The 27,469-nt window shown below is 47.3% G+C and overlaps 1 protein-coding gene across 2 annotated transcripts; it reads right to left on the minus strand.

Moving 5' to 3' along the window:
* Positions 1 to 2,393: 2,393 nt before the first annotated feature.
* TNFSF15 (TNF superfamily member 15) lies at positions 2,394 to 23,864 on the minus strand. Of its 2 annotated transcripts, XM_074556227.1 has the most exons (5): positions 23,594 to 23,864; positions 23,257 to 23,495; positions 14,701 to 14,752; positions 13,119 to 13,166; positions 2,394 to 6,882 (listed from the first exon to the last, which is right to left on the minus strand). In XM_074556227.1, the coding sequence occupies exons 2-5, from the start codon at positions 23,443 to 23,445 to the stop codon at positions 6,455 to 6,457; spliced, it is 717 nt and encodes a 238-aa protein (XP_074412328.1). In that variant the 5' UTR covers positions 23,446 to 23,495; positions 23,594 to 23,864; the 3' UTR covers positions 2,394 to 6,454. The 2 variants fall into 2 exon arrangements, with proteins under 2 accessions (XP_074412328.1, XP_074412327.1); XM_074556226.1 differs by having other exon boundaries at positions 23,257 to 23,864.
* Between the last annotated feature and the right edge of the window lie 3,605 nt (positions 23,865 to 27,469).

Genomic DNA, 27,469 nt, shown 5'->3' on the forward strand with positions numbered 1-27,469 from the left:
CTTTCCAGCATGAGAAAAGTCACCCTCCCCTCAGGATTGGTGCCCAGCTCTGTATTCAACATTAAACCCTCCCCACAAGGATTTATCCACCCACCCCACAGTGAGAGCAGTGGGGTTTTCCCTTTCACCAGCTGCTTGGGTCATCTTTAGCCAGAAAAACACCACAAAAATCCCTCTCCAGCCTGGGAGAGAAGCACCTCAGTGATCCCCACCTTCCCTAGGATGTCCACCCATCAAGAGGGTGATTTTTTCCAGGGATGTGCCTCTCTCCCCCTCCACTCTCTCAAGGGAGCCTGGATTTATTGAGAGCAGACACCTTTGATATGATTAAAGGAAGCCAAAATGCAGCACAATGCTCACACTCAGTGTGTTTAGACCACAAAGAATCTCAAGTTATTACCCCAAATGTGCAAAGCACGGAGTAAAACGGCAGTGAAATTGAATTCTGCTCTGCTCAAGTTAAAATAGAAAATAATAATAATAAAATTCTGTTTTGCTTTTGCTAAATGTGAGGTAGTTATTGAATTAAAAAGGAAAAAAAACCACCCAGCATAACAGCAAGTAGCATTTTTTTGGTGTCACAGGGGAAAGCAGCCTGATTCCCAGTGTCTAATCAACTCCTGGCTGATCTACAGAGGCTGTTAACAAAACCTCTCAGAGATCTGCAAGTGAGTGGAAAGCAGGGGAAACAAATTTCCTTCACCAGAGTAATCCAGTGAAAAGCTTCCAGGAGGCAGAGCACAGAGCCCTTCCCCAGAAACCTCTTCTGAAGCAATTTAGTTGTGATGCTCTTGAGTTCAAGCCAGGAAAACAAAAATTTTGAGAACAAGAAATAATCTGGCAAATGGGAGAATGTCTCTCAGTGCTGCTGGTGGAGAGGAAGGAATTTGCATTCTTGGCAGCAGAGGAATTGCAGACAACAGCAGCCAGGATGAGGAATGAACACCCAGGGGATGCTGCTGCTCTGCTGGGAGGGTGAGGACAGCCAGGCTGGAGCTGGAATGGGTTTAGGAGTGCCCAGGGCTCTGCTGCCTTCATTTGGACTCTCATTTGGCCAAAATTCCTGGTTGGGTTGTGTCTGTCAGCCAGGAGCTGAGCAGTTGGGAATGCAGAGTTCCCAAAATGCTGAGGTGTTTTTGGGCATGGTTTTTGCCTTATGAAGTGCAAGTGTCTGTAAATTCCCAGGCTGGAAAGTCTGGACCTGATTTCAGCCTGCTGAGGGACCTCTAACTGCATGAAATAATGATTATTCACACATTTACACACAATCAAACTGGTTTCTTCTACATCAGCACTAGCTGGTCACTCTTAATTGTGATTAGTGTTTTGGGAAGGGACTGGGATCAAAAGTGGTCGCATTTGTTAAGTTGCATTTTTATTATCATAAAACTTGGGAAAATATAAAGAAGTTAAGTCAGTTCTTATGGTAAAGATACATCTCAGTGCTGAGGGACAAGACAAAAGACAATCCCTTCTAGAAAATCCCTTACAATAGCAAAATGCTATTACTGGTGTGTAACACCCACATCGGGGCAAAGATCCTTGACATTTTCTGATTCTTCTAAAGAATGAATTCTCTCCTCATTTCTCATCTGAAATGATGGCCCACTCACAAGACAAATAAGACAAAGGACAGGGTGGTCAGTTGTGCCATAGAGGGGTGAAAAACCAAGATTCCTTCAAAATTCTGGAATATTGTGTTGAAATTTTCAAGCGAATTCCTAAATCTGTTGGGCTTGGTTGGGGACCTCCTTTGTAGAGAGGTTTGCTCATCACATCCCCTACCAAAAAATCATCTCAGCAGCACCTTTTTGGGTCCATCCTTTGGACTCTGATCCTGCCAACACCCCTGTGCTGGACAGTCCCTGCAGTCACTCCTTGATTTGGAAGATTGCTCCAAACCATGATGGAGCTGAGGATAAACACAATTAAAACTTTTAATTTGAGGCATGCAGGTTTTACTCCTCCCATCCTCCAAACGGGAGCTGGTTTTTACCATGATCCCCTTCAGCCACGTGCTCAGGGCTGTGCTTAGCACAAATAAATGTTGGCAGGATTGGAGCTGCTTTCTTTATACCTTGATTAAAATTTACTAAATTTATTTATGCCTGTGCATGGAGAGAAAGTTAATGCTTATTTATCAATATTCAGTTTTTAAGGGGAAAGGAAGTGGTAGGAACTCTGATGAATTTAGGTTGTGCTTAGTGTTACTTTTTTGGGGGATGAAAAGGATTACGGAAGAAGCCAACTCCTAAGATCTAGAATATTTTGAGCAGTTGTTAAATAATAATTTGATACTTCTTCTTTCAGTGGTTTTGTTCTGAAAAGTGCTTTTGGGTTCTTTTTCCTAAGAAATGGAAGGGTCAAGACCTAAAATCATATGTTTAACCTCATTTAGCTCAAGCTGCCTATTTCACATTTTTTTCTCCAGATTCCATTTTTTTTTTCCTAATAATAGTTTTAGTTTCACAGCCCCTCCCAAAACAAAGCACATGTTCAGCTTGACCACAGACTTTAAGGTCACTACTTCCCATGACCAGATCTCACCAGCTTCTCATTTAATTGAAAATGCTGATGCCTGGGCATTTTCACATCTCCAGAAACATTTTATATTTTCTAGCTCAACAAACACAAGTTTCTGAGAATACTTGTGTCCTTTTTTAACTTTAAAAAAAAATATCTGAGAATCCACAGTTTAGGTTCAGTCTCTTGGAGAGATTTCCCTCTAAGCTTGACTTTGGTCTCACTAAAGTGGCTTTATTCTGCCTTCATGCCTTTGACTTCTGTGGAGTAATATCTAATATAAAATAGGGCCAAAATCAGCCCCTGAACACTTATTTTATGTGCTGGTCACTGGTACAGTAACATTATTAGCACTGAAAAGGGGGGAAAAAAGGGAATATAGAGAATTTCCATGAGGATGCATGTGGGGATCAATATACCTGCACCACTTTAAAACAAGTAATGCCACATATATTGTTTTATGTCCTATAAAATGTGTGCTAAATGTGCTCCAAGCTGGTGTGGGTCATGGGGTGCAAAAGCTCTAACTGGACTAAAATAAATATTTCTATGGATTATGGAGAATCACACCTGGAATGGAGCTGCAGCAGGCAACATTTTGCTGCTGAAATTCATCTTTAGTGTGCAGTGGACACAAATTCCGTGCTAGAAAAGGCTCATTATTGCCAAAGGAACTTCTGGGGACTTCTATGAAATATCCACCAAAAAAAGGGAAAAGTTGTGTTTATATCCCACATTCTGGCTCTTTGAGTGCCAGGTGTTGCATTCCTCACTCCTATGCCCCAGCCCTCACAATTCCCATCGTTCAGCACACCAGGATTCAGTGATGGTGCCTTGGGATACAGCTTCCCTGAGAATCTGCTGTCCCAGCCTGTCAGGATTGCCTTGTGCCCTCAGAATGACCAGCTCACTGGTAGAAGAGAGAAGCTTTCTGAATTACTGTAGTTATCCCAGAAGAGAGAGAATTTCCCTTCCAATTTCCTCCAAGGATAAACCAATTTCACACTATTTTGCTCTTTGCAGAAGCTCCTGTCTAATTGCTGGGAATCAGCTGTCTTGGAAAAATGATTTCAAATCTTCCTTTATGAGACTGACCATGTTGTTTTGTGTGCTGGTCACCTAAAGTGCTCTACATGTTCCAAAAGCTGCAGATTTTGTGTTTTCATGAGTTCAGATCCTGCTTTGGGCACACAACCAAGTGATCAAAGACTCAGTGTGAGGTGTTGGGGGAACACTCCACAAAATTTGAGTTATGGGAAGTCTCAGGGTTTCACTGGGAGTAATTTTGTCTAGAACTGTCAAGAGTGGGGGATTTCACCAGATTTTACCTTGGTTGGGTGGAGAGGGTCTCTGAGCAGGAAGGAGAGCCCTGAAAAGGAGCTGGATCACCAGAACAAGGCTGAGGTTGTGTTAATGAGATAATTGGGGAATAACTGCTCCAAACATAGCTAAAAAAACTAGGCTGGGCAGGTGGAGATAAAATAGGAATAAGGGCTCAAACATGGAAGTGATCTGGATCATAAAGACCTAAGAGGATCCATTGACTCCAAGTGTTTCCATCTGCCTGCAGGATAATTAAATTTACTTTCTCCAATCCAAACCTATTTTGAGATGTCACTTTTCTTTGTGGGCTGGAGAAATTGAGTGTAAAAATGGCAGTTGGACAAAGAATGTCCTTGCACCTAATGGACAGGGCCAGGAAGGCAGGAGGGAGCAAGGGACAGCTGAGATGTGGATGTGGGGCAGGTGAAGGATGAGTCAAAGAAAGGATGGGGAGCCAAACTGGGATGAGGTTTTGATGCAGGGAATTTGTCAAGCTCCCCAAATTGGCAGAGTTGTGCCAGGGGCCAACACTCAGTGATGAGACTCAAGGAAAATCTGGAAGCAGGAAAAGAGGGCAGGGCAGGGTGGCAAAGTCCTGGATGTTGTGATGTGCCTGAAACAGGGAAGGACTGAAACTGTGGGGTCCAGGAACTGCAGGATAGGGAAGAATGGGCAAAACCCCTCCACTTTGAGATGATTTATCACAAAAGACCTGCCAGTTTTCATGTCAGCAGGAAGGTCCTCACACCAAGACATGAAGAGATCCTGGTGTTGCCTGGACCTTTCCTCCTCCTGCTCTTCTCCTTTCTTCCCTTCCCAATCTCCTTGGCCTCTGTCCCTGCTCCAGCTGCTCCACTGACAGCTCAAGAGATCTTCCTAGAGCAATAAAAGGTCTCCTGGTGGGAAGGGCTTTGCCATGGACAAATCTGCAGGGTCTCACATGGCTTGTCCACAGCACAAAGCCTGTGCCCAGTTCGTCTCTGCAGACACAGCCCCTCATCCCCACCACTGCAGTTCCTCACCCCTGATGGGGGCACCTGGGGCTCCACCAGGGCTTTGGGTGGAAACATCAGCTCAGGGCCGAAGCCTTGCTGTCATTTCTGGGCAAGAAGTGGAGAAATGGAGGAAATCCAAGGAGGTGAGGCAGGGGAGAGCTGCAGAGCCTGGTGGGTGCTTGGCTGTGAGACCTCGGGGCTGCTCAGGGTGTAAATCCAAACCCATGAGGGTCCTGAGGCACTGCTGGAGATGCGTTTGCTGCAGGAGGAGAGGAGAAAATGGGAATTTCCCTGAGAGGCAGAAAGGTCTGTGGAAATGAGTAAGTGCAGGTGGAAGTTAAACAGCCCTGAGCTCCACCAGGGTAGTGTTTTTGGGTCTTTTCACCTCATGTGGGGACAACTGGTGGCCAACCTTCACCCAGGGCAAGGCTGGGGAGTCCCTTGGGGCCACGATCAGCTGTGGTTGGAACCCAAGCAGTGATTTCTTCAGTTGCATTTGCCTTGCATTAAATATAATGGAAAGCGAAACATTGCAGAAATTTTCTCCCAAAATTTTGGTTGCTGATTTAAAAGTGTGCAAAATTTTGTTCTGTGTCTCTCTCTACCTTGGGTTTTTTTTTCTTTTTTTTTTTCTTTTTTCTTTTTTTTTTTTCTGTTATCCTAAAGTTAGGACCTGGAGGGGACATTCCACTTTCATGCTGAAACAGAAAGTGTTTTGTGTGTTCCCTAGATCTTTTCCAAAATATTTTGAGGCTGTATAGGGACTTAGAGAACTGTAATTAATTTTTTTGGAAAAACCAAAAATCTCAAGTAGCTGCTGCAAAGCACATGATATAATTTTAATCTACTTTACAGGGAAGTTGGAAGGGATTAATTAAGCAGTTAATAATTAACCTGAGCTTTATGTTAGTGCAAAGTACTGAGTAAATGTATTCATAAGGAAATTATGAGAAGTAATTACTTTTTAGAAAGGAGAATCTGAAGAAGGGTCATGCAAAACTATACTGGAAGTATTGGAGAAAGCTCAAAAACCCTTGTATTTTCTGGAGTTGAGGAAATTGTACATTGAAGGTGGAATTAGGGGAATAGTCTAGCTCAATATTCAAGAAGAAACTTCCTACCCACAGGTATCAAATGTTCCTCCTTAGCTTACAGACTTTTGAAGAACTTTCAGCTTTTGCTTTCAAAAATACATTTTCCTCCCTCCATTTTTCTAATTTGGCTTTTCTTTGTTTGTTTGCTTTGAGGTTTTTTGAGTGTTTATGTTTTTGTTGTTTTTTTGCTTGTTTTGGTTTTTTTTGTTTTTGTTTTTTTGGAGTTTCTTTTTGGTTTTTTGGTCTTTTTTTAGTTAGTTTTTCGTTGCTTTCTGTTGTGTTTTTTGGGGGGTTATTTCACTCCAACCTGCAGCTCCACCTTTCCCTACTCATTAAATTAGGGCTCTAGCGAGCTGCAGGGGAGTGATGGCACAGAAGAAGAAGAAGAAGAGGAAGAAGAAAAAGAAGAAGGCAAACAACAGAGATCTCACCCCAACCTGCTCCCACAAAGCCAAAACCCTTCAAAATCCCCCCGATGACCCTGGAGGGATCCCCCACCACCTGCTGCAGGCCGGAGCCCTACAGCAGAAAGGCCCCAAAGAAAGTTTTGTGCTCCTTGGTGTAATCCACCAGCTTGATGTCACTCACGTTGACCATCAGCTTGTCTCCCACCTCCAAGGAGACCACAGCGCCCAGGTAGATGGGCTGGAACCAACCATTGCCGTTCTCACTGAGGGTCTTGGTGCCCGTCAGCAGCTGGGTGGGCTCGGGGTAGCTGTCAGTGACCTTGGTGATGATCTCAGTGACAGAGCTGGCCTTGTGGCTGCTCTCCACGGGCCCTCGGAAGGTGACCTGGGCGTAGACGTAGTAATCTCCGGACACGGGGATCACCAGGGCGTTGCTGGAGTAGCTCAGGTTGTTCTTGGTGAAGGCCAGGCCTCGCTTGTCCTCCCACTGCAGGATGGGCATGTGGCTCCCCACGGCGCTGGCCAGGTCCTGCCTCTTCACTGCAGCGGGGAGAGAGAGGGAGAGGAGCGTGGGTCAGGGTGGCACAGGGTGGGTGGGACGGGAAATCTCTGCTCTGAGGGGATTGGGGTTTAAACAGGGTGAGTAAAAAAGCTGGAGCAGAAATGTTCCTATTTCAGGGCTTGAAAACAGCTGAATGGGCTGCAGGAGTGTGGGAAATGGATTTGGAGAGAGTTCTTAGGGTTTGATAGAAAGAAACCCTAAAAGAAACCTTTCCATCAAACCCTTAGGGTTTTGTTGTTTTTTTTGGGATTATTTCACTCCAACCTGCAGCTTCACCTTTCCCTACCCATTGAATTAAGATCCCTTAGGGTTTGATAAAACCTCCTTCTCCTCCTCCTCCTTCTTCTTCGTCTTCTTCTTCTTCTTTTTCTTCTTCTTTTTCTTCTTCTTCTTCTTCTTCGTCTTCTTCTTCTTCGTCTTCTTTGTCTTCTTCTTCTTCGTCTTCTTCTTCTTCTTCTTCTTTTTCTTCTTCTTCTTCGTCTTTTGTGCCATCACTCCCCTGCAGCTCGCTAGAGCCTTAATTTAATGAGTAGGGAAAGGTGGAGCTGCAGGTTGGAGTGAAATAACCCCCCCAAAAACAACCCTTAGGGGTTTGATAGAAGGAAACCCAAAAAACTCTCTACAAGTCCATTTCCCACACAGGACAACTGCCCAGTGGTGTTCTCCAGGGTGCCCACAGGGTGTCCAGGACTGAAAGCCAAGGGTGCTCTAGGAATATCCTGACAGTGTAAGCTGTGCCTGGGGGTCCTGGCTGTGGGTCAGACCCCAAAGGATGAGCTGTCCATCCTCAAGGCTGGGTCTCCTGGCACTGGGAAGATGGAGATGGCTTTACCTTCCCATCTCACCCATTTCTAGAGTGAAAACCTTGTCCTCAGGTGACACCAGCACTGGGACAGTTGTACCATGTTTGTACCTAAGGGCTGGGGACAGGAAGAGGACATTCTAAACCAGCTTTTCCTTCAGAAGGGGTGCGTTGCAATTCTGTTTCTTAGAAAGACACTGCTGAGCTTGCAGAGTGCCCACACAGGTCACCACAATGTGTCACCACTTGGACTTCTCCTGCTTTTTCTTAAGGGGGTTGGGACTCCTCAGCCCTTCTCTGTGCTCCCAAGGACATCTTTTGTAGAATTGCTTTTGGTTTACCAAAGTCACTGAATTTTAGCAAAAAACCCCAAAGACCCCACTGTGCTTCAAGAGCTCCAATTTCAAAGCAAGAGATTCTATTTTAAACCATTTTTATCCCTCTCTTCCCTTTTTTTCTTTCTTTAATGCTTGTCTGGAACAAAATACTACATTTGGAGTCACCCTCAACATTCCTCTAGGCTTTTTTTTTTCCCAATCTTGTGGTGAGCAGATTGAGCTCCAGTCCTGACCCCAGCATCAGTCTGATGCAAGCTGAGGATGCTTCCCAGCCTGGAGGGGAAAAATGAGGGAATTGCTGCCCTTTTGCCTTCCCAACTTTGATTTCTCACACACAACAGAGAGGACAATTAACCTCAGCCCTTGCATGGTTTTCTGCAGGGAATCAAGAGTTGTCTCTGCTCTTTACTGCCTGCCACATGGAATTGTTGTGCTAAAGCAGCAGCAGTGGGAAGAAGAGGATAAAAACCATGAAGATTATCTCAGGTATTGAAATGAACCTGGAAAATGAATGATGGATGCTTAGAAAAGATTGAAGGAACAGAGTTCCAGGAACTGAGACCTTTTTAATGAGCTTGTTAATGTTTAAAGCTGATTTTTATTCAGTATTTGGGGAAAGGGGTGCGCATGGGAAGGAGGGTAATGGAATGCAGGTGAGGGAAGGCTTTGGAATTCCCTTGGCAATAACCAATAGGTCCATCCTGAAATGAGACTCAGAAAAAGGAATGTGCTCATGTCCTAGTGGCATCTGTTTCCCTCTTTTCCAACAGCAAATAATCCATGAGGATACAGGAAACTGTTAGGAGTGCAATTCCTTTTATATTCTCTGGGTAGCACAATAAAATAACAGCTTTTTTTTTTTTTTTTTAAGTGCTGAACTATCAAATCCTTCTGATCTTTTCCCAGGAGGCAAAGGATGGGGAAAGTATTTCAGGGATGGGGAAGACAGACAGGGATTGTGGCAGCAAGGAAAGCTAAATTATAGAATTATTATAAAGGTTAGAGACAATGGAGTGGGGAATAAAAGAATAAAAGAAAGTGAAAGTGCTCCTGGTCTGCCTTCATCTGCATCTACCTCAATGCATCATCCCTCAATTCAGGGACTTTCTGAATCCTGGGAAAAGCTCAGCTAGCTTTGGGTCACTCCAAGCTTTGCAAGAGCTCAGAGCAATTAATCTCAGAGCACAGAGGAAATCTTGTTTGAGGTGGGAAAGATGAGGAAAGACCAGAATACTTCCAGAAAATGTCCTGGGCTCTATTCCATCTCTGGAATTTTGGGGGAATTTGAAGAGAAGCTGCCTGTAAAATATTCTTTGCTTGTAGAATGATGGATTTAAAATGTCAATGACACTCAATTCCACAATGAATTTTTATATTAGTTATAAAATAGATTTTATTAGTTATAGAATATGATAAGATCTCAAATGAACTACAGGACTTCCTGACTTCCAGAATTAGTCAGGTTTCACAGCTTTAACCTCCCTTTTAGGATGAATCTCCCTCTATTGATGCTCTCTATTTTCAAGTTAATTAGTTTTTCCCATGCTTTCAGTAACAGGAGAATAAAATGAATGTTCAAGTGCTTTTTAATACGGCACAGCTCCTTTTCTAGCAGCAGCTGTACTTTGTACTTGCCATTTATTTATTTATTTCCTAAATTCTGGAGCTCCACTTCCTGCAAATATACCTATGATGCTAATTCTTAAAGAAATTAAAATCTGCTTTTAATAAGAGCTTCATTGCCACAGTTCCTTCTGTTTTCTCACACACTATAAATTTCTGGCATCCCTTAATTCTCCTGTCCCCAAATCCCTTTTGGCTCAGTCCCTTGCTGGAGAATCCCTGTTGCCTGTCAGATTTGGGATCTATTTTGTACTGAATTTGTGGGGTTTCTGCAGTTCTCAGCAGCAATGGGAGAGATTAATCCTGAACTCTGAGTCTGAGCAAGAGTCTGGAGCCTGTGAAGCCCTTGTGGTGCAAGGTCCTGTGTCCTCTGCTGCTCCAGTTCATGCCCTGAGGGTTTAATAAAGGTGATTTGGAGGCAGAAATGAGGCTCTGGCCACATTTAGAGGTGGCTTTGGGACCACACAAGGAGGGCATGAGGCAGGCGCCAGGTTTGGGACCAAATGAGGAAGAGCATGAGCCAAGTGCCAGGTTTTGGCACCAAATGAGCTGGAGGATGAGCAAGGGCCAGGTTTGAGACAAAATGAGGAGCAGCACGAGCCAGGTGCCAGGTTTGAAACGACAGGAGAGAGGAGCATGAGCCAGGTGCCAGGTTTGGGACCAAATGAGCTGGAGGATGAGGCAGGTGCCAAGTTTGGGACCAAATGAGGAGGAGCATGTGTCAGATGCCAGGTTTGGGACTAAAATGAGGAAGAGCGTGTGTCAGATGCCAGGTTTGGGACCACTGCAGCATCAGGAGCGTGAGGTCCTGCAGAATGGGCCATCCCCTGTGCCACAGGGTGGTGACAAGAAGGAACAGGCTCTGCCCTGAATCCTGACCCCAAACCCAACCACGTCAGTGGGGAGGGGATGATGACAAGGCAAGGAGAAGCCCCAAATGAACATTAATGCACAGGAGGGGGACTCTGAGCTGGGTTTTGGCACATCTCAGTAGGGAAAGCCATCAGGGAGGGGAGATCTCTATTCCAGCCTGGGTGAATAAAAATTCTCAGTGTGAGTTAAAAAGGCCAAGAGCAGCTGGAAGATTTATCATAAAGGAACAGACACCAAAACATGGAGCTGCTCTGCTACTGCCAGTTAATCAGTGCATTCCCAAAGAGCTCCATCCAATTCTCATTCCCCTCACTCCTCTGCTCTCACCTTCAAAACAGATGTGTCTAAAACTAGAAAAAGACAGAATAAAGGTGTGGAAGAGATTTCCTGTAGTTTAGGATTTGTAGTCTGCCACCTTCACATTGAAAAAGACACCTGAGGTGGGGAATGTAACAAAGACCAGGGAATAATTATTCCTTTTACACTTTCTGTGTTCAAGTAATTGTTTCTGAGAAGAGAACACCAGGGTGGAGCCCAAGAAATTATTATGCACAGAGTTGAAAACAACAGGAAATATTTTCTGCCTGCAAAGTGCTGTTAAGCTGGTAAAATCATTGCCACAGTGAGAAGCACCAGGAATATGTTCAGGTTAAAAAAAGGTCAAAGAAAATCCATAGATACTGGGTTTCTTGATTACTACACAGCACAGCACAGAAAGGAGAGAGAAAATTCCCTCAAGTTTCCCCTTTTCTTGCTCCTTTCTATGGCCAGCAGTGACTGGCCTTCAGTGGAATGCCAGAGAGGATGGACACAGACCCTGGAAGGCTGCCTAGGAATGATAGCAAAGGAATTTTTTTGTAAATATGAGGGCTGGAGAAATGTGAAGAAAACTGCTGGGTGTTTCCCTGTGGCAGCTGGGCTTTTGTGCAACCCAGGGAAGTTCCCAGCAGCAGAGCAGAGCTTGGGCTGCTCCTCTGAGTCACTGGAGCCTCTGGGCCTCTCTGCCAGGGGGGATTTAAAAAACCAAAACCTCATAGAGGCAAGGTTTTGCTCCTTAAAACTGGCATTGAGCAAAGTTGTGATTATGGCCAAGCCAGGTTTGGAACTCCAGAAACCCCCGTGGCAAAGGGAAAGGCACCAAGGAAGGAGCTGCTGAATCAAGGAAAGGAAACTGTGCTGGGAATGCATCAGCCCTGAGCTGCAGAGTGATGGAGCCCTGGGGGTGGATTTGGATCTCTGCAGGAAATACGAGAGAAACATCCCAGCATTTCCTGCATCCTCAGGTTACAAAGTGCACCCTGGGGTGCTGGGGAAGCCTCTGCAGTGAGCTGTGCTTTGGAGAGGGATAAAAGGCCTCAGGCCAGCTGGAAAACCCTTTGGCACTCACTCCATCCACACTGGAGCCAGGCAGGAACTTTTCTCTGGGAACACCTAAATTTTCCATGTGGGTGGAGGTGGTGAGGGTGGGGGATATCTCAGGGCAAGGTCCTTGGGGTGGTGATGGCCTCAAGGCTGAGGTGGTGAAATGGGGACCTTGGAGATGCTGGCAGCCCCTTGGAAAGGCATGGGAGACCTTTGGAAAGGCAAGATAACCCTTTGGAAAAGCATGGATACTTCTTAGAAAGGCATGGAAGACCCTTGGAAAGGCATGGAAGACCTTTGGAAGAGTATGGAAGCCTCTTGGAAAGGCACTGAAGCCTCCTGGAAAGGCATGGAAACCTCTTGGAAAGGGATGATAACTCTTTGGAAGGGCATGGAAGCCTCCTGGAAAGGCATGGAAAACTCTTGGAAAAGCATGATAACTCTTTGGAAATGGATGATAACTCTTTGGAAAGGCATGGAAACCTCTTGGAAAGGCAAGATTGCTCTTTAGAAAGGCATGGAAGACCCTTGGAAAGACACGGAAGACCATTGGAAAGACATGGAAAACTCCTTGAAAGGCATGATAACTCTTTGGAAAGGACTGGAAACCTCTTGGAAAGGGATGACAACTCTTTGGAAATGCCTGGCAGCCCACCCTGTGACAGGACTTTGTGATGGCACCTTCCTACCACGACATAAAACCTCAGAGGGCTCAGTTTGGCATTACCTTTCCCTGCTTGCTCTGAAATGTCAGAGATTATCTCACTGAAAATAGGGGAGAGGATTAATGGGAATATGGTGTGTGTGGAGTCTGAGTCAGGCTTTGCAGAAAAATAAACTAAAACCAGCCTGATTTGGCCAGATTTTGCTCCAAAACTTGTAATTCTTCCCAATTCACTGCTCCATGAGGACTCACATGAGCTCCTTCCCTGCCTTTTCTGGGGGATTCAGCAGATCACTGGGACATTAAGTACCTGTTTCAGTTCAGTTACATTCCATGGTCGTTCAGTGAAAGAAACAGCTCAGAAACGTGACATTTCTGTCAGCTGTTCCTTCATGGGCCCTTTACTGGAGCCTGGCCTGCTCAACAAGGTAAAGCTGCTTATTCTGCTCCCCATGCTTCCTGCAACACCTGCTCCCACCAGACCCACAGGGAGCAAGGTTACTGAACCACAACATTGGCTGTAAAAAGGCTTTAGTGGTGAACAAGAATTACCTGTCAGGTGAGCTCGTGGCTTCTCTGCACTGGAAAGTGTGTCTGTAACTGAGGGAAAAGGGAGAAAAATGGTGTGAGGATGTTTGCTGCTGTTCAATAATAAAATTACAGAATATCCTGAGCTGGAGGGACCCACAGGATCATCAATCCCACCCCTGTCTCTGCACAGACACCTCAGAATCCCACCCTGGGCACCCCTGGCAGCGCTGCCCAAAGGCTCCTGGAGCTCTGGCAGCCTTGGGGCCGTGCCCATTCCCTGGGCAGCCTGGGCAGTGCCAGCACCCTCTGGGGGCAGAGCCTTGCCTAAGTCAGCAAAATATGAGTGGTGATTTGTCGCAGACATCTTTTATTAAAAACCCTTTCCTTAGGATTTTTCCTCCTGAGAAGCTGGGAGGCCTCAGGAGGAAAACAATGGTTATCTGCTGCTGTGGAATGCAACAGGTACATCTGGGATTGGTCTCATGTGGTTGTTTCTAATTAATGGCCAATCACAGCCAGCTGGCTCGGACAGACAGTCCAAAGCAGAAACCTTTGTTATCACTCTTTGCTATTCTATTCTTAGCTAATCTTCTGATGAAACCTTTTCTTCTATTCTTTTAGTATAGTTTTAATGTAATATATATAATAAAAGAATAAATCAGCCTTCTGAAACATGGCTCCTCATCTCTTCCCCAGTCCAAGAACCCTGTGAACACAGTCACAGTAATTGACTCCCCTGAGGAATTGTGCAGGCTCTTTCTGAGTCAGGGATGATTTGCTGAACTCTTAGTGACCCCCCTGAGGTGATAAATGCAAACAGGAGAGTTTGGCAGAGCTGCTGCAGCACCAGCAGGGCACATTGTGGCTGTGTCCTGAACTGCTGGAGGCAAACAGAGGGGAAGGGTGAGGAGCAGAGGCTCCCAAATCTCTGCTGGTGCTTGTTCAGGGAGTCCCACTGACCCTGCAGCGTCACCGTGATATTTAATGAAAAATCCCTTCGCCAGGATTTCTTCTCCTGGGATGCTGGGAAGCTTCAGCTTCTCCATGTTTTGCTGCTTTGGAATGTGATTTGGAGAATTGTTTACCCAGCACGTGAATTGTTTTTACTTAATGACCAATCCCAGTCCAGCTGTGTTAGGACTCTGGTCAGTCACAGGTTTTTTATTACTCATTCTTGTTTAGCCTTCTGATGACTCTTTTCTATTTCTTTAGTATAGTTTAGTATAGCATTTTCATATAATATAATATGATATAATGATATGACATGATATGATGTAATATAATATGATATAATGTAATATAATGTAATGTAATGTAATGTCATAATATAATATAATAATCAGTCTTCTGAGAAGTTGGAGTCAGATTCTCATCTCTCACCTCCTCCTGGGGACCCTCACAACACCCCAACACTGCAGAGCTCTGGGGGAAGCTGTGCCTGCATAGCTTTCCCAGCCTGGGGTTAGAAAAGTTTCCATTTCACTGTGCCCACTGTTATCTCCCTCAGTGTGCCCTGCCTGGCTTGTCTGGGCAGGGATTGGGGTGCTGAGGGCAGAGGTGTGCTGGGATTGCAACACCACAGGGGAAAGGGTGGCAAACTCACCAGCAGCCAGTGCTCGTTGCTTCAGGAAGATAGAGCCCCTCTCCTCTGTGACCTGCAGGGACAGGGACAGCAATCAGCTCAGAGGGGTTGTGGGAATTAGCCCAGAACATGGAACAGCTGCAGTAACATCTGTCAGAGGGTCGGGGGGTAGGACCGTGGGGACAGACAGAGATGAGAGATCTCTGGAGCCAGGTCTGGAACTTGGGGTTTATTGCAAAGGGCCTGGGTGCAGGGCCCTGCTGGGAGCTGCCAGACACAGCTCAGAGCAGGCTGAGAGAAGAGAGACAGTGGTAAAGAGGGTGAGAGAGAGAGAGAGAGAAGATGAGAGGGTAAGAGAGTAAAAGGGGTAAGAGAGCGAGGTTCCCGTTACAATACAATAAATCTTCTTCTGTGCTGAATATTCTGATTCTCACTAACCAATCTAGTACAACATACAAATCCTATAGCATTTACATACAGCCTATAAGAATCATTACATCACCATACTGTGTTACATTTTAAACCTTAAAAACTCCTCTTTGGGCCCCTTCTGCCAAGCTGCAGGGTCTGCTCTGACCCTTGGGCCTGTCTGCAAGCAGAGGGTGTTGTTCCATCAAAAGGGGATCACCTTCAGCTGGCCACACCATTGTTTTCCAGTTGTTCAGCAACTGAGGAGCTCAAAGCTTGCTTTCATTTCAATCTCTCTTATAGTTTCTATATTCTCAAAAGCTTTTGCCAGGCAATCATATTTATGAGGCCTTCCTGTTTCATCTTCCCCAACAAACATCAGTGAATTCAGATGGAACAGTTTGGCTAAAAGGTGAGCCCTTTAGTTGCAGTGAACAAAGATGAATCTTTGTTCACTGCAAGACATTTCTGCTGTTGGCTTAGAGCTGCCCTCATCTCTGACAGGTTCCAGGACTGGGGGGGGTTTGTCAGGTTCTGAACTGGACAAACCCCAGCAGAGTGACCCAGCCATGCATGGTGACTGCCCAGCCCTGCTGGAGCCTCTCTTGCCCTCAATCCAGGCACAGCAAGCAGAGCAAAGGGACAGATTCTCCTCAAGGCAGCCAGGTCTGAGCCCTTACAGGAGCAAAGGTTCCCCACAACTCCAGGACAGACTGAGGTGGATGGATCCACCTTTTGTCCCGCTCCTGTCCACCCTGTCAGGTGCCTTTTTTCCTGCACCCAGACCAAGGCTGTTCCTTAGGTCTGTCTGGAATTCTGGGCGTCCTGCTGGGGAGCAGGAGCTGAGCAGAGCCAGGGAGCAGCTGCAGGGTGAGCTCTGCTGCTTGGAGCCTGCACTGGGAAAGGCTCATCCTTCCTCTCCTCTGCAATTCCCTCCTGGAGCTGGACACTCCCACTGGCCTCAGGCAGGACATAGCCCTGGATCCTGCCCAAGGGGCTGTGCCTGTCACACACTCGGTGTCCTGAGTCACCTGCTGTGCCCCCAGGGTCACTGGGTACGGCACAGGGAGCAGGCTGGGGGTCTGGGGATGATGTGGGGTGCTGGGGGTGATGTGGTATGGTGTGGGATGCTGGGGGATCCTGGGGGTACTGGGCATGCTGGGGGTTGCTGGGAGATGCCATAGGGTGCTGTGGGGTGCTGGGGGATGTTGTGGGATGATGTGGGATGCTGGGAGATACTGGGGGATGCTGAGGATACTGGGAGATGGTGTGGAATGGTGGGGGATGATGGGGGGTGCTGGGGATGCTGGGGATGCTTTAGGGTGCTGTGGGATTCTGGGGGGTGGTGGGGGGTGCTGGGAATGATGGGGGATGCTGGGGAAGCTGGAGGATGGTGGGAGGTGCTGAAGTATGGTGGGGGATGCTGGGGTATGATGAGGATGCTGCAGGATGCTGGAGGATGCTTTGGGATGCTGGGAATGATGGGGGATTCTGGGGGGTGCTGGGGGATGCTGAGGAAGCTGGGCGTTCTAGGGATGCTGGGGGGTGCTGGCGATGCTGCCTCATATCTGGCCTCACAGGGCTGTGAGGAGCAGCCCTTGGAGCAGCCTGGGTTGTGCTGACCCTCAGGACTGACCCTTGGAATTGACCCTCAGGGTTGTCAGGAACCCCCACCCCAGAACATCTTTCAGGAGCACACAGGGCTGGCACGGTGTGTTTTATGGGCAGACACCAAAACCACACTGAATAAACTGAATAAACCACCCCTGGTCAGCTCATAGCAAAGTATTTGAGGCACTTTGCCCAATAAAACCTGGAACAATATTAATATGTAGATGCTGAAGCTGGCTCCTGCTGGCTGTGTCTCAAACACTGCAGGAGAAAATAGAGAATTTCTATTGGCTGGGGAAGGGGAATGTTTGTGGAAGGAGAGGCAGCCTGGCCTGCCTGGGGTTGGGGGCTGCTCCAGGAAAGCCAGAGACAAGTTTAATGTTTTACTGGAAGTAAACATCCGTGTGCTGCTGCAGCAAACAGTCATTGCTAAAATAGCTGCTCCAGCCTGGTGGGGGAAAAAATTGAGAAGGAAACAGCAGGAAAAATTCTCCTTTTTGTTTTATATTCCCTTGCCCACCTGTACAGAAATGTGTGGCCCAGCCCCAGCAGCCTCCTGGCACAGACTGGTGTGAACTTCCAGTGTGGCACTGGGTGAACTTCCAGAACATTGGTGCTGTGCTGTGCAGGAGATTCCTGAGCCTTTCCTCGTGTGTGAGGAGTTTCAAGGCCCTGCTCTCTGTGGTGACTAACCCTGCTGATGTGACTCAGCCCCAGCCTTTGTCCCCTGCCCTGGTGGGAAGCACAAGGTCAGAATTTAGGATTTCCCTCACTCTCCCCTGGCTTTCAGCCAGGTGTATTCACCCAGGAGTATATTTACACATTCCTAATGTGGCATTTCCTACCTATTTCCCAAGTGACTAATTCTCATTAGTGATCCCATTCTCTAAGGATTCTGCAGGCAGGGAAAAAAAGGGAAAAAATCAATCCCAAACCTATATTTAAGAATGTAACTTCTGTGGAACTGTTTACATACTTGAAAGCTTAACTTCTGCTGAAGTTCCTTGTATAAACTTGGATGTTGCAATCCAAACAGAGGTGGCAGGAAAATGGGAAGGAGAGCAAGAAGAATTCTGCTTCTTCATAAAAGATAACAAAAAGGTTTTGTTTAAACCTAAATTTACTTGTTTCCTAAGAAATCCAGCTGGAAACTCCAGGTGCAGGAACTGCATGGGACAGAGCAGATAGAGCAGGGGGACACAGCAAGGTGTGAAATTATTCTGTTGCTTGGCAAAGGTATGGCTGTTCTTTTTTTCCTAATTGTGCTATCTCATGAATGTGTAAATATAAATACAAATCTCCTGCAGAAGATGTTTTAGCAGCAGACAATGTTGCATAATGGCCAGATGTCAGAAATAGGCACAGCTGTTGTGCATGGATGGGGAGGGAGAGCTGAGCAGCAGGAGCCAGTGCAGAGAACATTCACACAATCAGTGCTTTTCTCTCTTTTCCCTTTCTTGCTCAGCTGTGGTTCTGTAAAGTTCACAGCTCCAATTTTCCCTTTGGTCACTGTGGAGAGCCCAAGCACTGAGTGATGCTGAAAACCCCCCTTGAGCTGACTCACAGATGTTTGGGCAGGCAGCTCTAATGGCCCTGGGCATTGCTGGGTGCTGAACACTTCTGCTCCCACAAACCTCCAAAAAGCCCCAGGGCATTTGTATCCAGGTTTTCTAAACCCAAACCGGAGGGCTGATATCAATGGCACGGCAAGAGCAGCTGGCTCTGCAGGCAGAGGGACTGATGAGCTGAATGAATTCCCCCAGCTCCTCCATCTCAGCCCTGTTTCACAGGGAGGGGCTCTGCAGGCCATGTGCAGACTACATAAACCCAAATTTTTCTAACTTCAGAGATGCTGCATGGCCTGGGCTGGGAATTTTTGGCAGGAACTGCTCTGTGCCAGTAAAAACTGGTTTGAATCAGAACACTTTGCTGCCCAGTGGAAGGCTGTACCCAAGGCATGTGCTCACAAGGAACATCTGCATCCAGCAGCAGGATTTAACTGGTGCTGGCTTTGGAGGGGGAATCCCAACACCTGGGCCCATCCAGGTGTGCTTGCTGCTCCTCCCCAGGTATTTCTCTTTCCCCAAAGATCAGGAAGCTTTTGAGGTTCTCCTTCCTTTATGGGCAGGCCATGAGGGCAGATCTCTCCTGGGGTTTGTTGCCAGTTTTCCAGCAGGATCCAGGTGGAGCCTCTGGGATTTTCCAGTTCCTCCTGCTCTGCAGCAGGTCCCTTCTCCACTGCCAGCTGACATGGCACAGATCTGGCATACAGCTCAATGTCCAACCTTTGGGACAGGGTTTGGAATTCCTATTTATGCTGCTTGTGGTGCACCGAGAATGCCATGAAAAATAAACCCAAACACCAACTCCTCCAGGCCTCAGGACCTGATGCTCTGCTGAGTGGGATGCTGAGGCAGCCAGAGCTGCTCTCCTGTGCCCTTCCATCAATGGTTTTGGGAACTCAGCCTGAAACTTGGCTTCCCTTTGAGGAAGGATTGCCCTTCCTCCAGCGGGGCACCACTATGGCCTTAAAATAGATTTCCTGCTAGTAGCACAAGCCACGTGTCCTGGTTTCAAAAACCCTCTTTTCCTCTCCTCCCTCTGGACTGAAGCACAAAAGAAAGTGGTTTCTCTTTCCCAAAGGAGCATGGAGGAAGCCTGGAAGGTGTCCAGGGAAAACCATCACCAGGCTGGAATTATTCATCCATTGCACCATGACACACAGAGAACACTGGTAGCCCACACATGTCACTGTAATGACATAACCTGCCCTGCTTTTTCCTGAAAGGGACATTTCCAGAGAAAGGGATGAGTTTGCATCCCTTCAGAGGCACCAGGTGACACCAGGGCCAGGCAGGGATGACCAAGGTGCCTCGCCCTGTGGGCAGCCTGCCCAGGGACACTCCCCTGTTACACAAACCTGGCCAGGTTTCCCTTCTCCTCCTGGCTCCAGGAAGCACTCAGGAATTTACTCCATGTGCTCTTCACCTGCTGAGTCCCTCCCTCCTCCCCGGGCTGTCCCCAGAGCACTGGAAGGTGACAATTGTGTGTGGGCAGAGCTCCGTGGGTGCAAGGGTCAGGAGGCCAATGCTCATCTGGGGCAAGCTCGGGGCTGCCCCCTCATTCCACAGTGCCCAGGGCACCCACAGCCCAAACCAGTGCCCCACAGAGCTCTGCCACACATGGCTGGTCCCAAACTCCTGACCTGAGCTGTCAGTGGGGCACGTGAGGACAGAGCCATTTAGCAAGCTTTGAATGCAGAATGAAATGCAAAAAGACATTTTCCTGAGAGCTTTTATGCCCAGAAATATTCCCAGGGCTTGAACCTCTGTGAACCTGCAGGCTCCTGGGGGGAATATGGCTCCTTGGGACATTCAGAGGCAGCCACACAGGCAGAGACATCCACCCTGTGTGCTGTCCTGCTGGACAACCGTGATGGGCACAGGGAGCAGAGGGAATGGTGGGCACAGAGAGCAGCAGAGAGAGCAGCAGAGCGAGTGATGACCCCAGAGAGCAGCAGAGTGAAATGGTGGGCACAGACAGCAGCTCAGGGAATGGTAAGCACAGAGAACAGCAGAGAAAGCAGCAGAATGAATGATGACCACCAACAGCAGCAGAGTGAATGGTGACCTCAGAGAGCAGCACAGAGAGCAGCAGAGTAAGTGATGAGCACAGAGAGCAGCAGAGGGAATGGTGACCCCAGAGAGCAGCAGAGAGAGTAGCACAGAGAGCAGCAGAGTGAGTTGTGAGCCCAGAAAGCAGCAGAGTAAGTGATGAGCACAGAGAGCAGCAGAGGGAATGGTGGGCACACAGAGCAGCACAATGAATGAAAATCGGGCTGTGGCAGGGCCCAGCAGAGGTGCAGCTCCTCCCACAGCACCCTGGGCACCCTGCCAGCCCCGATGACTTTCCTCTTCCTCCGTGGGACTCACAGAGGTTGTAACTCCTCTATCACCTCGTAACATCATTGTGGAAACATTACGTATTGCTAATTAGGAGCAGGTGCATGGGAATGCATACCAGAATTGCAATTCCAACCGTTTATGATGTGCTTTTCCTCTTAAGGAGCCAAACCCACTCATAAAATAACTTTTCTCTGCTAACCCTGCCAATGGGGTCACAATCCAGGAACGCATTGGATTGATTAAACAAATTAACATTTGATTATTCTTCTGCTCCAAGATTGTTTCAAGACTGAACTGTTCTTCTCTGGTGGGACACAAACAAACCCAGAGCAGCAGCACAGTGCCCAAACCACCTTGTGAATTTTACCATCCCAACCTCAAGCAGCGCCCAGCTTTCAAAGCTCCTCCACGTTCAGCCTCTGCTGTGCTGTAATCCCACATTTCCAGAACTGAAGGTCCCCAAATCCTCTGAGATCATGCCCAGCCCCTGAGGGAATCTGTGCTGTGGCACCTGCAGGCAGGGCAGCCTGGAACCGACAGCAGTGACACTCAGGGCAGCATCACTCAAGAAACTGCCAGATTTACCAGCCTGAGGGGCTGCAGCAGATTAGAACCCAGTGAGGAAGAGGATGCTGCACCCTGAGCATCACCTGGGCAGAGCAGCCTTGGGGTCCCAGCAGGGCCAGTACAGCCCTGGGAGCCACCAGCAGCTCTGCCCTCCCTGAACATCCCCAGGCTAAACTCGAGCCAGTGGACAAACTGCCTTTGAGGCCACCCAAAACCACCCCCCACTTTCTGGTTAACTGGGGAATTTCAGACCTGAAGCTAAAATTCAAAGCTTAATTCACCAATTTACAGCACTGAGCTCACAGCATCCCATGGGAATAGGGAATTGCAGGAGGGATGGAGCAGCATGGAAGTTTGTATGGCTGGGAGCAAAGTCTGGCAAAGGAGAAGAGCTGAGAGGAGCCCTGGACTGAGAGAAAGTTCTAATGGGGAGTTAAAAACAGGATGTGAAGTTTAGCGCCAGACTCCCTTAAATGCCTCAAATCAGAAGTTCACATTAATAACAATCAATTATTCACCAGAGCTGTAGCTGTCAGCCCAGTGACGGATGACTGACCCACTGACATCAGCAGATCTTCCTGAAATCACACACTGTGAGGGGAAGCCACAGATTTAACCCAGAAGAAGGGAGGAGAATGAGCCATTGCATCAAAAAATCTGGCAGAAATCAGTGATATGTTTTTAAGTATTCCCTGCGGCACAGCAATAAAAGTTTAACAGTCATCTACTCCTGAAATTAGACACTGCCAAGGAAGTAACAGATTTAACTCAAAAGAAGGGAGGAAAATGAGCCATAGCATCAAAAATCTGGCAGAAATCAGTGCAGAGACAGTGATTTCCACCAATCAGTGATTTTTTAAAGCATTCCGGGCACCACAGCAAAAAGTTTTAAAGTCATGCATTCCTGAGATCAGTCACTGCCAAGGGAAACCGCAGTGTCATGTCCCAGATTTAACCCCAAAGAAGGGAAGAAAATGAGCCACAGCATCAAAATTCTGGCAGAAATCAGCGATTTTTAAGCATTCTCTGCAGCACAGCAAAAAAAAGTTTCAAAGCCATCTACTCTGCTTGTGACCACAGTGAAAGTGAGGAACCGTTAGTTCAAAAAGAATGAGGAATAATCAGATTTATCCTCGGGGTGAGGAAGAAGGAATGCAACAGCGAGTCTCACATGTGCCCTCGGACAGGAGAAAGTCACAAAGAGCATTAAAAATGTTTCACGGACACAAGAAATTCACAATGAGCAGTGCTCCACGGACTGGAGAAATTCACAAAGAGAATTAAAGCGCTCCAGGGATGCTCCGTTGGGAGGTGCAGACGGCGCTCAGGTGCGCCCAGGTGTTGGGAAGGATGAAAGTTTGACAAGAAAGTCTCACAGGTATGTATGCTTAGCAGAAAGATTTTTAGATGTAGGATCTGAAGAAGGAATAGAGATGGAAGCAAGTTTTGATATAGAAGAAAAGAATTACTGGCTAACTAAGGAGGCAAAGGATGTGTTAGAAGGGTTTTTCTGACTTAGAGCAAAGGATAAACCCACCTCAAGCAAGAAGATGTTTTTACCAAGCAGAAAGATGGCACAGGCAAACAAGTCAGCAAAGTTGCAAGTAGAAAAAAGGTCTCAGAATTTTCCACTGCAAGAAAACTTAAAAACAACTTCTAGCTTAAACTGTAATGTACTAACTTTTAGTGACTGGAGAACAGTAACACAAATATGGTAATTATAGTTGTTATGAGCTATAGGTATAGTAGCTATAGTAGTTATGAGCTATAGTAGCTATAGGTAAAAAAAAGTTAAAGTATAGATTGGTTCTAGTGTATTAAGATGCTCAGCATAGAAAAGTATATAATGCATTGTAACCAAAAGAAAAGTGTAGAATGCATTTGTAACCAAAAGAATAGAATGCATTGTAACCAAAAGAAAAGTATAGAATGCTTTGTAACCTAAACGAAGGGTCTCCAGGCTTATCTGCTGCTGGAGCTGATGGCTGTAGGCACAGGCTCTGTAACTCACAACCCTGGATGTAATAAAACTGCATTTTGAAGAGGCTCCTGGAGTCCCGCATCCCTCCCTTCGGCTCTGCCTTACCTGTCCGCAGGATCTGGGCGCTCTCAGGTTCCCGACCAGCAGGTAGGCGATGGGCAGCATGAGCAGCAGCACGGCCAGCAGGCAGAACAGCAGCGCACAGCGGATCCTGCGCAGGTCCTGCCGCAGCCGCATCCCCACTCCGAGCGCGCTGCCCGCAGCCTCCGCTCCCATCTCCGCCGCGCTCTCCATGGCTCCTGCGAGGGGAGCCGGGCACCGCCAAACCTCCTGTGGCGCCTGCCCTGCATGGAGACCCCCATTAAATAAGAGCAGTGCGGAGTGTGGGAAGGCACCGGGCGCACGCACTCCCTCCCTCCCTCCCGAGGAATGCACCGCCTACAGTAGAAACCCGGCAGGAGCCGCGGGAGCGCTCGGCCCCGCTCCTGCCTCCCAGCGCTCCTGCTCCCCCCGCTCCCTGCTGGAGGAAGCCAGGAAAGTCCCGCTGGGTGGAACCAGGATCAGCCCTCCTGCTGGTGGTGCTGGTGGCGGGCCGGAGCTCCGCGAGGTTTTCCGCCTGGCAAAGGGAACGTGAAACCCATGGGAGTGAAAGTGAGAAGCAGGGGGAGAGCGAGAGGCAGAGAGAGCGCAGCCCGGCAGTTTCTTCTTTCCCAGAGAAAGGGGAAGAGGCTTTTGGGGAAGGTGAGATGACAGGAATCAAGTGACCCCAGAGAAGGGGTCCGCTTCTCTGAAGTGTTGCTTCATCCCCATTTATTTTAGCAGAATTCACAAGAGGCTTCCCGTTGCTCAATGTTCACCTTTTGCACCAAACCGTCAAGACTTAGGCACAAAACTGGATGTTTGTCTGCTCTGGGGCTCATCTTCTCCCAAATCATCTTAATTAAAAATCTTAACAAAACATTGTGCTGCCACAGGAGTCTGTTGCTGCTACTGAACAAGTGTGATTTTACTGTACTTGGGGGGAAAATGATGTCAGTGTTACTTAGCTGAGAGGAGTTGCAGCCTGTGGAGATCGCCTGGAGCTGATCTGTGGATATTAACTCAGTTGGAGAAAGAACAGAGATAATTCTGTTCTGTTTAATTCTTATTTAGAAGAAAATAATTAAAAATTCTTATTTCTCTCTCTGTAACCATTGTTTGTAGTTATGGTTCTCCACAGTGTGCTATTCATAATCACTAATAATGTGAGGTGTTCCTACTTTGAGCCCAATCAGGTCCCAGCTTAGCCAGTGAGATTATAAAACTCACAACTTCTTGCTCACAACTTCTTGCTCTGCTGTAATTCCACATTTCCAGAACTGAATTTTTGCTAATAAAGAATTATTCTATTTTACCTTCTGATCCACCTAAAGACTGGAGTATTTATATCCATCCCTGACTCAACAGAATCACTGATCAGCAGCACAAATGGGAGGAACAAGCTCTGCTGGCAGCTGATGTCCAGCTGGCGGGGGTTCCTGTATCCCACCAAAATTCCTTCCTTGCTCCCTGCCACTCTGCAGCAGCCCACCCTCCCCAGGGAAATCTCTCGTTTAGGAAGTGCTGGGCATGCAGATGTTGCCATTTAGACTTGCCCAGACTGTTGAAATTGGGTTTTTTTTGTCCCCAGGAAAGTTCTCATAAAAACAGAAACTTTCTTTGAGGTGTATGTGCATACACAGTGATGTGCAGGAACTTCTCCTTTTTCCCTGGGTAGAGAAACAGGCTGGAAACTTCAACACTTTTTTTTAGTGACAGAGACTTGGTTCCTCCCCACAAAAACCTTTGCATATTTGAGCTCTTAAAAAATAAGATCAAGGAAAGAAAACTATTTTCTCATGTCCCAGGCTGTCTGCAACATCCCTTTTCCTCATAAAAATTCAGCCAGTTCTTCTCACTTCAATGACACGGAAAAAAAGTCTTCCTATTGCAATAGCTGGGTGCAGCTCTTGATGTTATGGAGAGCTCCAAGTCCTGCTCTGAGCAGAACATGTGGTTTGGTCAGCGAGGCTGAGGCTGCCAGCAGCAAGAACAGGATCCTTGCCAGCAGAGCAGAGACGGAAGAGACCAAGGAAAGAGAAAGTTTGAAAGAGTAAGCGAGAAATAGTGAAAAGCAGGATGGTTTAGGGAGATGAGAGAGAATTCTGGAATGGTTTGGGTTGGAAGAGATCTTAAAGGTCCCTTGGTTCCACACCTGCCATGGGCAGGGACACCTCCCACTGTCCCAGTGCTCCAGCCTGGCCTTGGCACTGCCAGGGATCCAAGGGCAGCCACAGCTGCTCTGGGCACCCTGTGCTGTGATTGTGTTCACAGGGGTCTCAGGTTGAGGGAAGAGATGAGGATCTGACTCCATGTTTCAGAAGGCTGATTTATTATTTTATGATATATATTATATTAAAACTATACTAAAAGAATAGAAGAAAGGATTTCATCAGAAGGCTAGCTAAGAATAGAACAGCAAAGAATGATAACAAAGGTTTGTGGTTCAGACTCTCTGTCCAAGCCAGCTGACTGTGATTGGCCATTAATTACAAACACCTAACACGGACTGTTATGTTTGCCACAATCACAGATGCCCCTGTTGCATTCCACAGCAGCAGATAATCATTGTTTACATTTTGTTCCTGAGGCCTCACGGCTTCTCAGGAGGACAAATCCTAAGGAAAGGATTTTTCATAAAAGATGTCTGCAACACTGTGCCAGGGCCTGCCCACCCTCACAGGGGAGAATTCCTTCCCAATATCCCATCTAAACCTTCTCTCTCTGAGTTTGAAGCCATTCCCCCTTGTGCTGGCACTCCAGGCCCTTGGACAGTCTCTCTCCATCTTTCCTGTTGGCCTCTCCAGGCCCTGCAAGGCCACCCTGAGGTCCCCCCAAAGCTTCTCCTCTCCAGGTGCACAATCCCAGCTGTCCCAGCCTCTCCTCCCAGCAGAGCTGCTCCATCCTCTGATCCCCCTGGTGCCTCCTCTGGATCTCTGCAGCAGCTCCAGCTCCTCCCTGTGCTGGGCCAGGGCTGGGGCAGCTCTGCAGGTGGGGTCTCACCTGGGCACAGGGACAGGGGCACAATCCCCCCCTGCCCTGCTGCCCACGCTGGGCTCAGCCCAGGGCTCAGGGGGTTCTGGGCTGGTTCCTGCCCAGCTTCTCACCCAGCAGAGCTTTGTAAAGCACCAAAGGCTCCGTGCTTTCCGTGCACTTTCTGTGCTGGCAATCCCAGCCAAACCACACCGCTCCTGTCAGACCTTAGACAAGTGACTGACTCTGTTTCCTTCCTTAATTCACTGTTTGTTTTCATTTAGGTTGTAAAACCTTGGGAACAAGGATTGCTCTCTGCTTTTGCAGAGCCCAGATCTCATTTCAGGGTAGGTGTGGCTCCATTTATCCTCTAATGAAACTCATATTTCTCTGAAGTGCTGTGTAGACAAGTGATTTTTTAACTTTTTTTTTTCCCTCTGGGGTCCCAGTTGCATATTCTAGGGCAAAATACTAAAAAAGCCCAGTACTAATATTTTGACCACGAGTGTCAAAGTTAATTTTCTCTTCACTGTGAGTGCTACAAAAAGCTGAAAATATATTCAAGCCATGAGCCTTGCCAGCAGACGGACACAGATATCTGCAGGGAACGCCAGGAGTTTATTTTTATTTTATCTGCCAAGGATTTCCAGGGGAGCCAGCTCTGAGTTACAACAGATTGTAAGAACTTTTATTGGCCTCAGCCTTCTTGCAGCAGTGCCCTGCAAATCTTTGGCTGGAAGAGGATGAGCAGCTGGAGCCTCTTGAGATGAGCTGGGAACAGGCTGATGCTCTGCCTTTGGCACTGAGGCTGAGCTGAGAATTTGCTCTTAAAGATCCCAAGAGAGGAAGGAGAAATTTCTTCTTTCCTGTGCAGACACGTGTGCCTGGCAAAGAGGAGCATGGTACTTGCCAGAAGGGGACTCAGCAGAAGAAAGAAAAAAAAACCAGAAAAAGAACATTCCCATATATGGATTTATTGGGTGGGGGGAGAAAAAAGAGAGGAGCACTGGGAGAGATTCACTCCCATCTTTTTTTCTCCCCAAACTGGGCTGGGGGAATTTTTACATATGAGTATTTTGGCATTTTGGAATTTTTACACATGGGTATTTTGGTATTTTGGAATTTTTACATATGAGTATTTTGATACCCATATTTATGGGTGTTTTTACATATCCATACTGGGTCTTTAAAAACAAAGGGCAAAAAGTGATCCTGGGCTGTCACATACATGGGACAGGCACCATTTAGTGCTCAAAGCAGGACCTCA

The sequence above is a fragment of the Zonotrichia albicollis genome, chromosome 21, assembly GCF_047830755.1.
Source record: "Zonotrichia albicollis isolate bZonAlb1 chromosome 21, bZonAlb1.hap1, whole genome shotgun sequence".
Lineage (NCBI taxonomy): Eukaryota > Metazoa > Chordata > Aves > Passeriformes > Passerellidae > Zonotrichia > Zonotrichia albicollis.

What these genes read in the sequence shown, in the direction of transcription:
- TNFSF15 (XM_074556227.1), bottom strand. Translation starts at nt 23,445, where the DNA reads ATGGAGAGCGCGGCGGAGATGGGAGCGGAGGCTGCGGGCAGCGCGCTC. An exon ending in GCAACGAGCACTGGCTGCTG is followed by an intron (nt 13,167 to 14,700) that starts GTGAGTTTGCCA and finishes CTTTTCCCTCAG; the next exon opens with TTACAGACACACTTTCCAGT. An exon ending in GCCACGAGCTCACCTGACAG is followed by an intron (nt 6,883 to 13,118) that starts GTAATTCTTGTT and finishes TCCCCGCTGCAG; the next exon opens with TGAAGAGGCAGGACCTGGCC.